Raw genomic sequence first — 13,991 nt, 5'->3', positions numbered from 1 at the left:
CACACCAACCACCCCCAACCACCCCAACCACCCCCAACCACCCTCCAACCACCCTCCAACCACCCTCTAACCACCACAACCACCCTCCAACCACCTCCAACCACCCCAACCACCCTCCAACCACCCTCCAACCACCCTTCAACCACCCCAACCACCCTCCAACCACCCTTCAACCACACCAACCACCCTCCAACCACCCCAACCACCTCCAACCACCTTCAACCACCCCAACCACCTCCAACCACCTCCAACCACCCTTCAACCACCCCCAACCACCCCAACCACCCTCCAACCACCTCCAACCACCCTTCAACCACCCCCAACCACCCCAACCACCCTCCAACCACCTCCAACCACCCCCAACCACCCTCTAACCACCCCCAACCACCCCAACCACCCTCCAACCACCCTCTAACCACCCCAACCACCCCCAACCACCCCAACCACCCTCCAACCACCTTCAACCACACCAACCACCCCCAACCACCCTCCAACAACCCTTCAACCACCCTCCAACCACCTCCAACCACCTCCAACCACCTTCAACCACACCAACCACCCCCAACCACCCCAACCACCCCCAACCACCCCCAACCACCCTCCAACCACCCTCCAACCACCCTCTAACCACCACAACCACCCTCCAACCACCTCCAACCACCCCCAACCACCCTCTAACCACCCTCCAACCACCCTCTAACCACCACAACCACCCTCCAACCACCCTCTAACCACCACAACCACCCCCAACCACCTCCAACCACCCTCCAACCACCCTCTAACCACCACAACCACCCTCCAACCACCCTCCAACCACCACAACCACCCTCCAACCACCCCAACCACCCTCCAACCACCCTCTAACCACCACAACCACCTCCAACCACCCCCAACCACCCTCCAACCACCCTTCAACCACCCCAACCACCCTCCAACCACCCTTCAACCACCCCCAACCACCCCAACCACCCTCCAACCACCTCCAACCACCTCCAACCACCTTCAACCACACCAATCACCCCCAACCACCCCCAACCACCCTCCAACCACTCTCTAACCACCTCCAACCACCCCCAAACACCTCCAACCACCTCCAACCACCCTCCAACCACCCCCAACCACCTCCAACCACCTCCAACCACCCCCAACCACCCTCCAACCACCCTCCAACCACTCTCTAACCACCTCCAACCACCCCAACCACCTCCAACCACCCTTCAACCACCTCCAACTACCTCCAAACACCTCCAAACACCTCCAACCACCTCCAACCACCCTCTAACCACCCCCAACCACCCTCTAACCACCTCCAACCACCCCCAAACACCTCCAACCACCTCCAACCACCCTCTAACCACCTCCAACCACCCCCAAACACCTCCAACCACCCTCTAACCACCTCCAACCACCTCCAACCACCTCCAACCACCCCCCACAGCGGATAATTGAGTTGTGGTAGTGAATGTTGCTAGGTAATGTTAGTAACCGAAAGCAGACGCAGATGTAGTTTACTGGTGAATGTGTGTGTGTTTGAATTTTTTTTAAGAGCAATTTGTATATTTCATATCATGCTACGGAGCTTACCTTCTCCATCTCTCGAGGGAATAAACATTGCGCTGTTGATACAATGCTGGATAAATAAATATTGAGATTTGCTTGTATATACAAAATACGCGCAACAGCCCGAAGCATCTCCCCGGAACTGTTCCGTGTTGACGCTGCATGTTTTTAGAGTAGTAAGAGAGAAGTCTCCCTTTTCTCTATTTTATTTATTTGTTTGAACTACGCCGTTTTAAAACTAGTGGACTAGTTCTAGTTTTAAAACTAGTGGACTAGTTCTAGTTTTAAAACTAGTGGACTAGTTCTAGTTTTAAAACTAGTGGGAGATCTAGGATTTTTAAGAGTAAAGGGCCATCAAGGGGCCACAATATTCATAGAGGGGCCAACTATTTGTCCAACATCCTGCCCCCCACCCCCAGAACCACCTCTGGCTCCCGATAACATGAATCCAGCCCCACTGTAGGCCAAACCACATTCATCGGTGAATTGGACCGCCAAGATCTACTGCGTTATTCTTTTTTAAATCATGATATTTTCCAGTATGAAACACGACCCTTCTCCAACAGTACAGTGATACGGGTCACAAGATTGCCAGCGCCATACCAGAACAGGTCCGCCAGAGCCGTTTGCAGTTATTAACCGAAGCTGCCCAGATGAACTGGGCCCACTTTGACCCACTGATCGTCTGTTAGTGTTTGTCACCTAGAGCGAGGGATTTTATCAGACTCTCTCAAAGGCTGTAAATAAACACTTGCGCCGGGAATGCTGACCAAACAAACACACCCCAAACAGTCACGTAGCCGTCAGCTGCGGCGGATCAGGTCTTTTACGCCCAAAAATCTATTTACGCAGTATTACGGTTGCCACCTTTTTAACAAGACAAACCCAAACATTCCCGTTTCAATAAACCCCCCCCCCCCATTAACACGTCTTCCATTTGTACTTTATTTGACTTTCGACTTTTGATTTGGATAAGGACGTGAGGCGTGGCAAAGTGTATAGTCTTACACTGTTTAGTAAGACTATAGTGTTTATTATCTCCCACCTCGGAAGAATGTCGCAAGATTTAGAAAATGGACAAATGTAAATCAAACAGGAGACCCGATCATACAGCCTAAGACCGGACTGCTGGGTGAATACGGGATGGGGAGCCACCCTGTAATATCTTACTGTTTTCAAAAGTAATTCCGTGTTTAGCTGTAATGTATTAGAAACGTGTGGCGATATTATAAGTAATATAAGGAGCTCCTTTCCTTTTTCAGCAGGGAGAGTCCCTGACCCTGTTATACAGACATGACCTGGCAACCACACGCATCTTTGGATAAAGTCTGCTCAAAACCGACGCTCGCCAGAGACATGGTATGATATAGCATATGACAACTCTACATAGGACCCACTTCTACAGTTTGAAAGTGTGTGTGTGTCTGTCTGCCTACCCTCGGGAAGCTGTCAGCAGTCCAACTGACTTTTAAAGGAGCAGAAGATATTCAAACCTTGGCTTACAGCCAGAGAAACTCCCATTCAGTTGTTGGTATGTGTGGGTCAATATAGGACACGCAGATCTGGGATTTATCAAAATCAGGGGCTGCGAATGGATACAAGTCTGTGTGCGTTCTGTCTTGTGGGATTTGATACGTCACCAGGCCTCCTGGATTTGCTATTAGTTCCACAGGAGCACCAGAGGTGACGTCGATGTATAGACACTTCAGCGGCACCACTATGACCCGGACACACCAGTCTAACACCCACCACATGGCGCTACCTTAGCTCTGTCGAGTGGTCCATAACCCCAGGAATTTCCAGTGTGGTGGTCCTGTGCACGGGGACAGTCACACAGAGGTCATGGGTCCAATGCTGGTCTGGATAAGCGCTTCTGAAACATGTAAACTACACCAGGACCGATACACCTGGTAGTGCTAAGAAATTGAAAGGTTGGTGTTTCTAGTAGCCCGTGGAGGTGTGCACAGGCCGTATCGTACGCATGTATACTAGTACGTGCTCACACTTGCGTGTCTGACCAGGGCAGTAAGGCAGGCGTCTCCTGTGAAAGCACGTCATGCACCGCGGTCTCAGCTATGCCGTTTTACTCTCGGGTCACTGTTGACATAAGTCACGCCGCCGAAGGACTGGGTTTAATATTTAAAACATCCGAGTCGCTGTGCAAGGGTCAAACGTGTTGATCAACACATGAAACCCACGCCAAGAGTCCCGGTGGCGTCTTAGGAGTGTAGATCGAGCCGGGTGAGTCAGTGATGTGGTGTGGAGAGTGCTCTGGTGTGATCGTGGACTAGAGGACGCTGATGGACAGAGGCGTGGAGGGAGAAAGGCGGAGGTCAATCAAGCACATCAGGGAGGGAAAGACAAACACGCTGTCTGCTGGTTGGCTGCTTTCGCTGACGGCCATCACGCCCTTGGTAAACTCCAGCGCAGTTGAACAATAGTAGCCAGTGCTGAAATCAAAGACAGTGTGTTGCAAACAGGGGAACTGCCCAGATATAAATGTCTGCCTGGATATTAAACTCCATGTAATGTTTTTTTTACTGTACTTAAAGAGGGGAAAGGTGATGTAAAAATCATTGTTAAACACAAAGGGAAGTCAGGCGTGGAACTGCATGGGTGGTGGGGGGGGGGGGGGGGGTGTGATGGTGTGGGTGTAGGGGGGGGGGGGATGATTGCGTGGGTGTAGGGTGGGGGGGGTGATTGTGTTGATATAGGGTGGGGTTGATAGCGGGGGTCTAGGGTGATCGGATGATTGCGTAAGTGTAAGGTGGGGTGGTGGTGGTGATTGTGTGGGTAAATTTTATCTGTCATCGGGCCATGAGCAAGTTAGAGGACTCATGTCCATTAACTTCCTAACTCTGTAAGAGAGGGGGAGGAAAGGGGCAGGAGAAAACAGGAACCAGAGAGAGAGAGGGGCGAGGGGGAGAGAAAGAGAAAGAGAGAGAGTGAGAGAGAGAGAAAGGTCATTGTTTCTTTGTGTGTCTAAGGGACCCTGTGGTCACTTTCCCAAGTGGCTCCAGTTTCCTAAAATCGGGGGGAGAGGAGGTGTGATCATGTTCCCAACACATGATCCAGCCACCACCTCCTCCTTAAAAGAGGCCAGACAAGACGGTTCCACACCTTCCCAGCAGAGGACCACTGAGACCACAGTGCAACATCTCCACCTCAGGCAGACCGTCCTGCCATGCTGTTCATAACTACAGCAGATGTTTCTAGGCCTCACAGAGCTGCAGACATTTTATTTTATAATTATCATGGTTTTGTATTTCTATAATTTAGAAAAACCCAGACACCCTTTTTTCGCCACTGTGTTCATTGTTTCAGGAAATTGCACTTAATATGACACCTGTGGCAGGTGTGGTGGGTTTTGGAACTTCTCCTTGATGGAGAAATAAAGGTATTTTAGTTTCAGTCTGAACAATCTCTTGTATATGCATAGTCCTCACTTGGGGGAGAATTTCACCAACAAAACCAATTCAGGATCCAAAATCTGATCAGGTGACACTTACCAGTCCATAGGGATTAATCGTCTCGGCAGGGATTAATCGTCTCGGCAACGACCTACAGTGAGCAGACTGGGAGGGGTTGAGGGTCCCATATTGGCTGAAGTTTGCAGTTCACCAAAGGACCTCCTCTAACCTCTCAGTCACGTCTCAGATTTGCCACCCAGTTACTGTTCCTTCATTAAAATGTTTTACAATCACATCTGTTCTTTCACATTGTGATCATTTGACACATTGTGTACGTTCGTGATAAACTAGCCAGTTAAAATCTATATCCAGTCCAGTTTCACTAAATGACAAAGCACAGATTATAAACGTCACGCTAAACTCAGTGGTAAAGTATGTGAGTCATTCCGAGGTCTAAAGGTAACTGTCAATCCCACAGGCCTAAAGGAAAATGTAGCATTTGTTTGATCTAGAACTTGAATCTAGAATCTGTACAATATAAACCAGTCAATCATTGTTTGATCTGTTTGTGAAGGATCTAGAACCTCTACAAAATAAACTAGCTGATCATTGGTGTGTTTGTGAAAGATCTAGACCATCTGTACAATATAAACTAGTTGAGCATTGCCGCGATCTTCTGGACACAAACGTACAACCTTGTGGTAAAACTCCTCCTGGAAAAGAAAAAGCATACATGCGCTCCTGGGGTTCAGACAGAAACTCCTTCGGTGTGGTGTTCATGCCATAGGAGTGTGAGGCGTGTGTGTGTGTGTGTGTGTGTGTGAGAGATGGCAGCAGGGTTAGCTTGCAGTGACTGTTGCCAGGAGCTCTTGATATTTTTCTCTGATTAGCAGCCACTGAGGTTCCTGTTACAACAGAGGGTGACACGTACAACTAAGAATAGCCAAGCATCCCATGACAACTCACAGTACCTCAGCAAAAATAAGCATCTTGTTATCAAACAATAAACGGCAGCAGAAAAACTCCTCAAGATAGTCATGCGTAATCTGAATGGAAAGATGTAGAACAAAACAAAAATCTATTTGTTCCTAGAATTATGACATTTGCAGCATCAAAAGTTATAATGTGAAAGCATTTTCATACAATTACCACAACTTTGGAGTAACCGTCTGGTTAGGGTTTCAGACTCGGACACAGTCTCTGATTTTAAGACTGCTGAAAGCTTCTTTGTTTAGTCAAGCTCTGGAAAAGAGTTTATCAGGAAAAGATAAATGGTGCAGATTCATGGATTTGGAGATACTGCGAACTGAACTGGTGCTGCTATCGTGCGAGTCTGTCTGGATCTCCTCTTATACTTAAACTGTTGTAGTCTTTGCTACTCTATACATCACATAACTGATGCATCTCGAACAGAGCTAACCAACTCTGTGGATTTTTCCCTCTGCCAAGCAGTGCAGGTGCCACAATTTAAATAATTTAATATATTTTAAATGTCATCTGGTGTGGATCAGAGGAGCCTGGGCTCCCCTAGAGCTCTTCCTCCTGCTCAGAGAGCTCTTCCTCCTGCTCAGAGAGCTCTTCCTCCTGCTCAGAGAGCTGTTCCTCGTCTTAGTCTCCTCATTAGTGGTGTGATTCACCGTTCGGCACATTTTGGGAAAAATCACTGCCCCAACAAATGTGAACTGAATATTCAAATTTTTATTGCACTCACCACTCAAACCATTTCAGTTTTGCACTGCAAATCAATATTTCGTAATCAATATGCACTGCAGTCAATATTTCGTCCACATTAGTTTATTAAGATGGTGGAAAGTGGTAGAAAAGTATCTGAAATGTTCCTGTTGGATGTGCAGGGTGCACGGTAGATAGTGGATACTGCACTGGTTCCCAGTAGTGGCACCACTTCACCAGTTACGCACGACACCACCATCTCTCTTCAGCACACGGTCGGTACCACAGCCGGTACTGGCGCGGAGCCCGCCAGGTTGGCGCGATACCGCTCCGAGCCGGGAGGAGCAGGTCTACTCGGTCATCATGTCCGCCCCCTCTCCGCCCGTGGCATCGCTGAGACTGAGATCCTCCAGCATCTCGGCCAGGGAGATGCGCGGTAGGCCCTCGTCGTCCGTGTCGCTCTCCACGGGGACCTTGGAACCATCTGGAAAGTCCAGACGTCCGCACTTAGCCCGAAGCATCGACGCGAAGCTCGTGAAAAACCAGCACTTCAGTTGACTGCGCCGTGAGGGCACCTGACGGACTACTTACCGCGGAAGATGTTGACGTTCTTCCTGAGTGTCTCATCTTCCTCCAGGTCCTCCAGGAAGTCCTGATATTGCCTGGAACAAATGTTCCTGCTCAAAACATCTGAAGCAAGCTGAGCCACTCATCTTAAGGTGGTCTGGGAACGAGCCTGATGTAACACTGTGCAACCTTAAATTGCAGCCTACAGCTCTAGCGCTAGCACAGCTTCGGAAATTAGACTCCTTAACGTACCGTACCACACACACGCGCACACACACACACACACACACACACACACGGTACCTCTCATCATCCGTGTCCATGCCCTCTCTGTCTCTCTCCATCTCTTTCAGCTTCCAGTTCCTGCGTCTAATTCTCTTCACCCGGTCGTAACTCTTCTTAATCAGAACCTGAACACAGCAAAGTAAATGCTTCATGACGGCACCACAAACACAGGAGAAGAAAAGGGCCTCGCGCGCAATGGCCCTCTGCCATTATTAGAGTTACAGAATAAAAGCACATGGCACGCAAGCAGGGGAACTTCTGTAGGCGGACACCATCACGGGGCTTTAGAGCTTTCAAAGCTTTCATTTTACCCCCCCCGCGGTGTCATTTTACAGAATCGCTTCCAGCTTTGCGGGCGTGTTTGGCCTTGTGTGTGCTGAAGGCAGTGTTGCTTTAAATCTCTGCTTCAGCGAGCTTAATGACGCAGGTGGAAAATAAGCCAGAAATCAGCCACAAGGGGGCAGTATAACCTAAACTTACAAGGAAGTAATTTCATTGCGTGTATGATTTTGGAAAATGGGCTATTCTTACCACATCAGGGACGTGGTGTGGATTCATCTTGTTAAGATATTCATCGTTGATGTTTGAGTTCGCAAAGTCAAAACTTGAAAACATAAAAAAGAAAAACCATTTTTAAAAAGTACCACATAAAGTCTTCAGCATTCTCACATATATACCCAAGCTACATTTGACCTAGCATAGCCTGGAGGGTATTTAGATAAAATAAACATTTTATCACAGATGTGTGTGGCCGACTTGAATGAAACCAAGACAGACAGCTCAGTGCTGGAAAACAACAGCTTCTTACCAGCTGTAAGACCAAATACAGTACAAACTGAAGTGTTCAGGAGAGGAATAAGTGTGCTATGCGTTATAGCAGGGAGAGGACTGAAGGGGGCAGTGCCGAGTTCATAGCCACGGTGCTTACCCCATCACCAGGTCACCTATGTTGAGCAACTGTCCCAGGAAAGTGCGGCAGTGGTACTGCTGACTGGTGTTCATCTCGGAGGTCTTCTGAACCCACACGTCTGCCAAGGCATGCTGGTAAAACACACACACACACACACACACACACACACACACACACACACACAAACCCTTATCTACTTGCTGACTAAATGGAATACTGAATGCTTCATCACCTCTAAAGCACAGGAGTTATTTATACTTTGATTTGTGCCTCCTTAAGACCCGCAGTTCATTATGCCAAAGGCAGCACACTGTAGGAGTGACCAGCCAACAAGATCAAAACCACATCACAATTAGTATTGACTTCCCCCTCCCAGAAAAGGCAGCGGCCACATTCGATCTGTTCAACAGCCATTTCCAGTGGACTTTCTATAAATACAGAAAACTGCAAATTCAACGGGGAATTATCGATTGCATCCTGTACCTTCATCAGCACAAATGAAGGCAAAACAAACTGCCCTTTTTTCCGTTTCCTGTCACCCCGAGTTACTGACCGACCAATCACAGCTGTGGACCAGCCCATTTCTTACCCGATTGGACCTCAGGCCTGCTCCTGCTCCTAATCGCTGGTCCCTGATGATGTCGATATCCATGACGATGAATTCCTCCAGTTGCCGTGGGCTACAGAGGCTGTTGAAGGGATTGCGCCAGTACGTGTTGGCGTCCACTTCTGCAACTGCAACGCAATTCAACAAAGTGATGAGCAGTAAAAACTGAGCACTTGTGTTATTAGAATCCAGACGCAGGAATGTGATGGCCATCCGAGTCCGTATGCTGGTGCGAGAGCTTTGGCTGAAGATCACTGCAGGTAACCAGAAGCACGTCGATACGCTTCGAATCGTTTCGCTCTTTGATCTGATTTATCTTCGTGTGTGAATTGGGCAAATGGACCAAAGGGAACATTTTTACTTTTTACACTTCAAGAGTGAATGAAAAATAAATCAGTAAATCACGGAGGGGGCGTGGTACTCACGCTGCAGGGTGCTGGGGTCGATGAGGTGGACGGTGCTGGTCACCTGAATACACACACACACCTGGCCCATGTTGCCCAGACTTTGGGCTAAACGAGGAGACAAACACACCACGTTGTCCTGCGAGGTGGGATGGGGAAGTAACACACACACACACACACGCACACACACACACACACACACACACACACACACACACACACAGATGTGTTCTACAAGGGTGACACAACAACGGTCCTTGAATAATCTCACCTCTCAGGGAAGAAGGAACCACCTTGATTCACATTTGTCTATTCAAGATTCAACTGTTCACTTATTCAAAGCCGTTCTCAACACCCACCGAGAGATGCAGCAGAAATCTAGGAATTATCATTTTTCATATTTCAGACACACATTTACTTAACAGGGTCACAGCCAATCGAAGTGTCACACGCACGCACACACATTCTCCCTCACACCCACCCACACACCAAATGAATCACTGGCAGGCGTGATAGGCACGCTCGTATCTGACACGCACACACACACACACACAATGCACCGCGCTGATTAAAAGACTCTACTGTGCTGATAAGGACGTGCACCTTGCAGATGGGCACGATCTCCACGGAAAAGGTGCTTTTGTAGTTGTAGGAGTTCGAGTGTACGTCGTGGGAGATGAGACGCTGAGAAGCTTTTGATCTTAGAAACAGAGAATATTAATAATAGTGATTAAAAATTAACGAGCCAATCGCATAATCAACCGAATGTGGCCTAAGACTTCCAAAACGGAGAATGAGAGGGAAAAAAAAATAACTTTACGGAAACAAGATTTATGACACAGTGTCAAATTCATATGAACTGCACATGTGGGTTGACATTCCGCTGAACTGCATGAACCCGAACTAATTTCTGACTCTGTGCCTCCGACACATTTTTGTCAGGAGGATGAAGGGGGGGGGGGGGGGGGGGGTGAACCTCACACCTGCAGGGGACTGTGCACTGCAGGAAATCCACCATCTTCTGAGCATGCTGCTTGGAGCCATAGTAGAAATCAATACCATCTAGCAACAGCAAAGAGTGAGAATAGTAGTGAGTATACATGTTCTTCTACACACACACACACACACACACACACACACACACTAGTAGTTTGTGTGTGCACACTAGAGCTCAAGGAGACAAGAGAAGTGATTAAAAATCATTAGCTGTAAGTCATCTGCACATATAAAACATTCCCCTGTAACCCAGCCCAGATGGAGGGGGTGTCCAATATGGCTGCCATGTGTCAAATTATGCAACACCCCCCCCCCCCCCCCCCCCCCTCCATGCCGAGCTGACCATCTATCACCGGGCCCTCAGCAAGCTGCCTAGAGTCCCACAGGCGAAAGCTGCTGTTAAAAACCGTTTTGGATAGAAACACTAACACGGCCGACGGGGCTGGTTTCAATTTCAATAAGCTGAAGCACCATTTTACGATAATAATAAAACGCAGCTGACATGATAATTTTCCCAAAACGGCATCACCAGACGAGCCTTGCGGAGAGGAGCGTGAGGATGAGGAGGGTGAGGAAGGACAGACACCCACCGTGGATCTCCTTGATGCGAAGGGTGTTCTGGTGTACCCGGTGCTTCAGAATCAGCTGCTCCAAGTAGAAGAAAGTCTTCTTGTGAACAGTCTACCAAAAATCAAAAAGAGAAGGGTTGTCTTTCATGAGACATGTCCACAGAGCAGACTTCAGCGTGCCGTTCGTGACTTGTGATTGGACGTTCAGAATGACCTGTGGTGATTGGGTAGGTCACCTGGCTCATATCCTCACCACCGTGTCAAAGACAGCAGGTCGGGTGGGTGGGTCATACTAAACTAAAACCCCATTGGGGATGTTGCAGGTCGACGGAGGCTAAAAACTTGACCACATCCTGCTCATGAGTATCACCTGCTTTCAAACCATCTATCGATCCATCTTCATTCTACATACAAGCTGTGGTTGGAGAGGATGTCCAGCAGGGGGCGGTACCTTCTGTCTGACTTGCACCACTGCCTTCCAGAAGTCCTTGGCCTCCACCCGGTGACAGTCGTCACACATCTGCGGCTGTACCACGAACTCCACCACGAACACCTGCTGGAGGATCGCTCCGTTCATCACCTAGAGACAGAGAAGGACTGTGACTGTGCTGGCCAATCAAGCTCAAGCTTTTTACAAACAGCTCACGAGCGTGGGGCTGAAATCACCTCTTTCTGAATGGTCAGCTTCATCTTGATTCTTTTGGAGTGCGGTTCTGTCCACAGGAAGCCGGCGTCTATGAGGCGGACCTGGGAAGACGAAGGGGCGGGTTAAGAGACCCAGAGGCGGAGCTAGGTTTCCACAGCGCTGCACTGTGCTTGAACGCGTGCTCTTTACCTTCGACATGGAGCCCTTCAGCTTCTTCAAGCAGAGTGTGAGCAGTTCCCGAGACTCTAGAGAACACTGCACCCAGGTCCCCGGAGGCTGGAGGTAGCTGCCGGAACAGGGGGAGGAGTCATTCAGGCCCATGACACGACCAGCTTACGAAACACTGCCACAGACTGCCACAAGACTGCTACAAGATTGCCACAGACTGCTAGAAGACCGCTAGAAGACTGCCACAGACCGCTAGAAGACTGCCACAGACCGCTAGAAGACTGCCACAGACTGCTAGAAGACTGCCACAGACTGCTAGAAGTTGGCTGTAATTAAATAATTGGGATAACGAAGCTTACACAGTCACAGAAACACCAAACTCAACCCAAAAACCCAAACCAACCAAGCAATAATGGAAAACAGAACCATATCCAGACCCCAGCAGACACTCCCACTGCACGCACACACACACCCACCCACCCACCCACACACTCAACACACTGGTGCGTACCGTTCACACTGCTTGCAGAAGTGCACGGACACCTGCTTGGGGATGCCCTCTGAGATGTCCACCTGCGTCCTCAGGCAGGACACACACATATTGGCTGGATTTGGCGGGATGGGGATTCCACACATACAGCAAAGGCTACAGGAAGAAAGCAGGGACAAATGAGCGCACCATGGCGGTGTGAGGGGGGCAGACATAAAGCTTAATCACACGGAGCAAGTGCTCTGGTTGCACAGCTGCTGTAAATTGTTCTGTTTATTTTATATTATCCTCCCAGCAGAGGTGGCCTCTTACCATCATAAAACAATAGCAGCAATATGAAATGAAAATCCGTGCCAAACCACACACATCTAAACTGCAAAGCAGCCTCTCTTTAAATACTATTTTATGAAGTCAGTTTTGGAGCAAACCAGGTAAATGTACTTTTAAGGTTTAAATGTTTACATAGAAATAGGAAATAATAATTAACTTTATACTGCCAATAGATGGCAAATGTAAAATGCAATGTAAGATGACAAAGATTCAAACTAAATCATTCACTTTCCACAAAATATTACAAGTTGACAGTGTTGACAAACAAAATTAACAAGAGGGGTTACTGCAACCTCTGCTATTTAAGGCTTTACCTAATCATGTCACTTCTCATAAGTGCATAGTACCATTTAGCTGAGCTAAAGTTAGTTTCGAATACTTTATGGAATAATGACGGTGATATACAGGTTTCTATCAAACCTGATCCTGTTTCACACACCTTTCCTAGAATTTTAGCCCAATATTCCTCCAGATAAAAGCTATACAGTAATATTAACATTATTATAACGGTAATAGATGTAGACAATAAAATGTAAGTTAATGAACGACCTTTAATCATGCACAGAGTAAAATGACAGCGCGACACGCTTAACTGGAGACAGCAGAGCTGCAGCGCACGCGCCGCCCGCACGCGCCGGTACTCACATGTTGCCCGGGCTGGCTGTCGCCGGGGCTTGGATGTACTCCATGACTGCAGAGACCCGCGCTATACAGGGAAAACCAAGGACTATCGGTTAGAGAAGAAACGAAAAGACCTTCTGGTACAAAAATATAACTAATATATCAGACACGATGACAAAAAGGTTAATTGTGTTTTTCACGTCTCGCGACACGCAAGGGCAAACCTCACGTGCCACTTGCTGTTAGCTTACAAGCTAACAAGTTAGCTAAGTGAATCGGAATATAAACAAAGCATGTCTGGTAGTAAATATTGTCTGCCAAAAAACACAAACAAACAAAACAAACCGCTACTACGTGTTTTCTTAATCACGTCGTCGCAGCCGGGCGCTTAGCCACGTGAATAAAAGCTCCAAGCCTCAATGCTAGCTAGCTAGCACCACAAACACTTCACGGGAGGATCGGCGACGGTTTAAACGACATAACGCGTTCTCCTGTCCCAATATAACTGTTTATTGTCTTACCGATGGACAAACGTTACCCGAGTAGACAAATCAAACTATGTTACACTATAAGCAGAAACGTGTTCCCCCCAAGGCGTCTCCCTCTGATGATGCGGGTGTAGATTGTCATGGGAAGGACCCCGCAGTTGGCCCCAGAAGCGCCTGATTAGATTTACCAAACAATGCTGAAAGGCGACGGTGTCCTTGAAATTAGGTGATGTGCTTAATAACTTAATAACAATACATTGGCCATTCGT

At 48.1% G+C, this 13,991-nt stretch overlaps 1 protein-coding gene across 1 annotated transcript; it reads right to left on the bottom strand.

The window, feature by feature from the left end:
• Positions 1-6,648: 6,648 nt before the first annotated feature.
• Positions 6,649-13,897, bottom strand: nmd3 (NMD3 ribosome export adaptor). The gene is made up of 16 exons (XM_076981104.1): positions 13,756-13,897; positions 13,259-13,319; positions 12,305-12,439; positions 11,815-11,911; positions 11,646-11,726; positions 11,431-11,559; positions 11,001-11,091; positions 10,398-10,476; positions 10,018-10,114; positions 9,436-9,553; positions 8,993-9,138; positions 8,422-8,534; positions 8,025-8,097; positions 7,512-7,618; positions 7,233-7,303; positions 6,649-7,125 (listed from the first exon to the last, which is right to left on the bottom strand). The coding sequence occupies exons 2-16, from the start codon at positions 13,300-13,302 to the stop codon at positions 6,992-6,994; spliced, it is 1,515 nt and encodes a 504-aa protein (XP_076837219.1). The 5' UTR covers positions 13,303-13,319; positions 13,756-13,897; the 3' UTR covers positions 6,649-6,991.
• Positions 13,898-13,991: the final 94 nt, after the last annotated feature.

Source organism: Brachyhypopomus gauderio, chromosome 19, assembly GCF_052324685.1.
Source record: "Brachyhypopomus gauderio isolate BG-103 chromosome 19, BGAUD_0.2, whole genome shotgun sequence".
NCBI lineage: Eukaryota > Metazoa > Chordata > Actinopteri > Gymnotiformes > Hypopomidae > Brachyhypopomus > Brachyhypopomus gauderio.
This window is presented reverse-complemented; position numbering and strand designations above follow the sequence as displayed.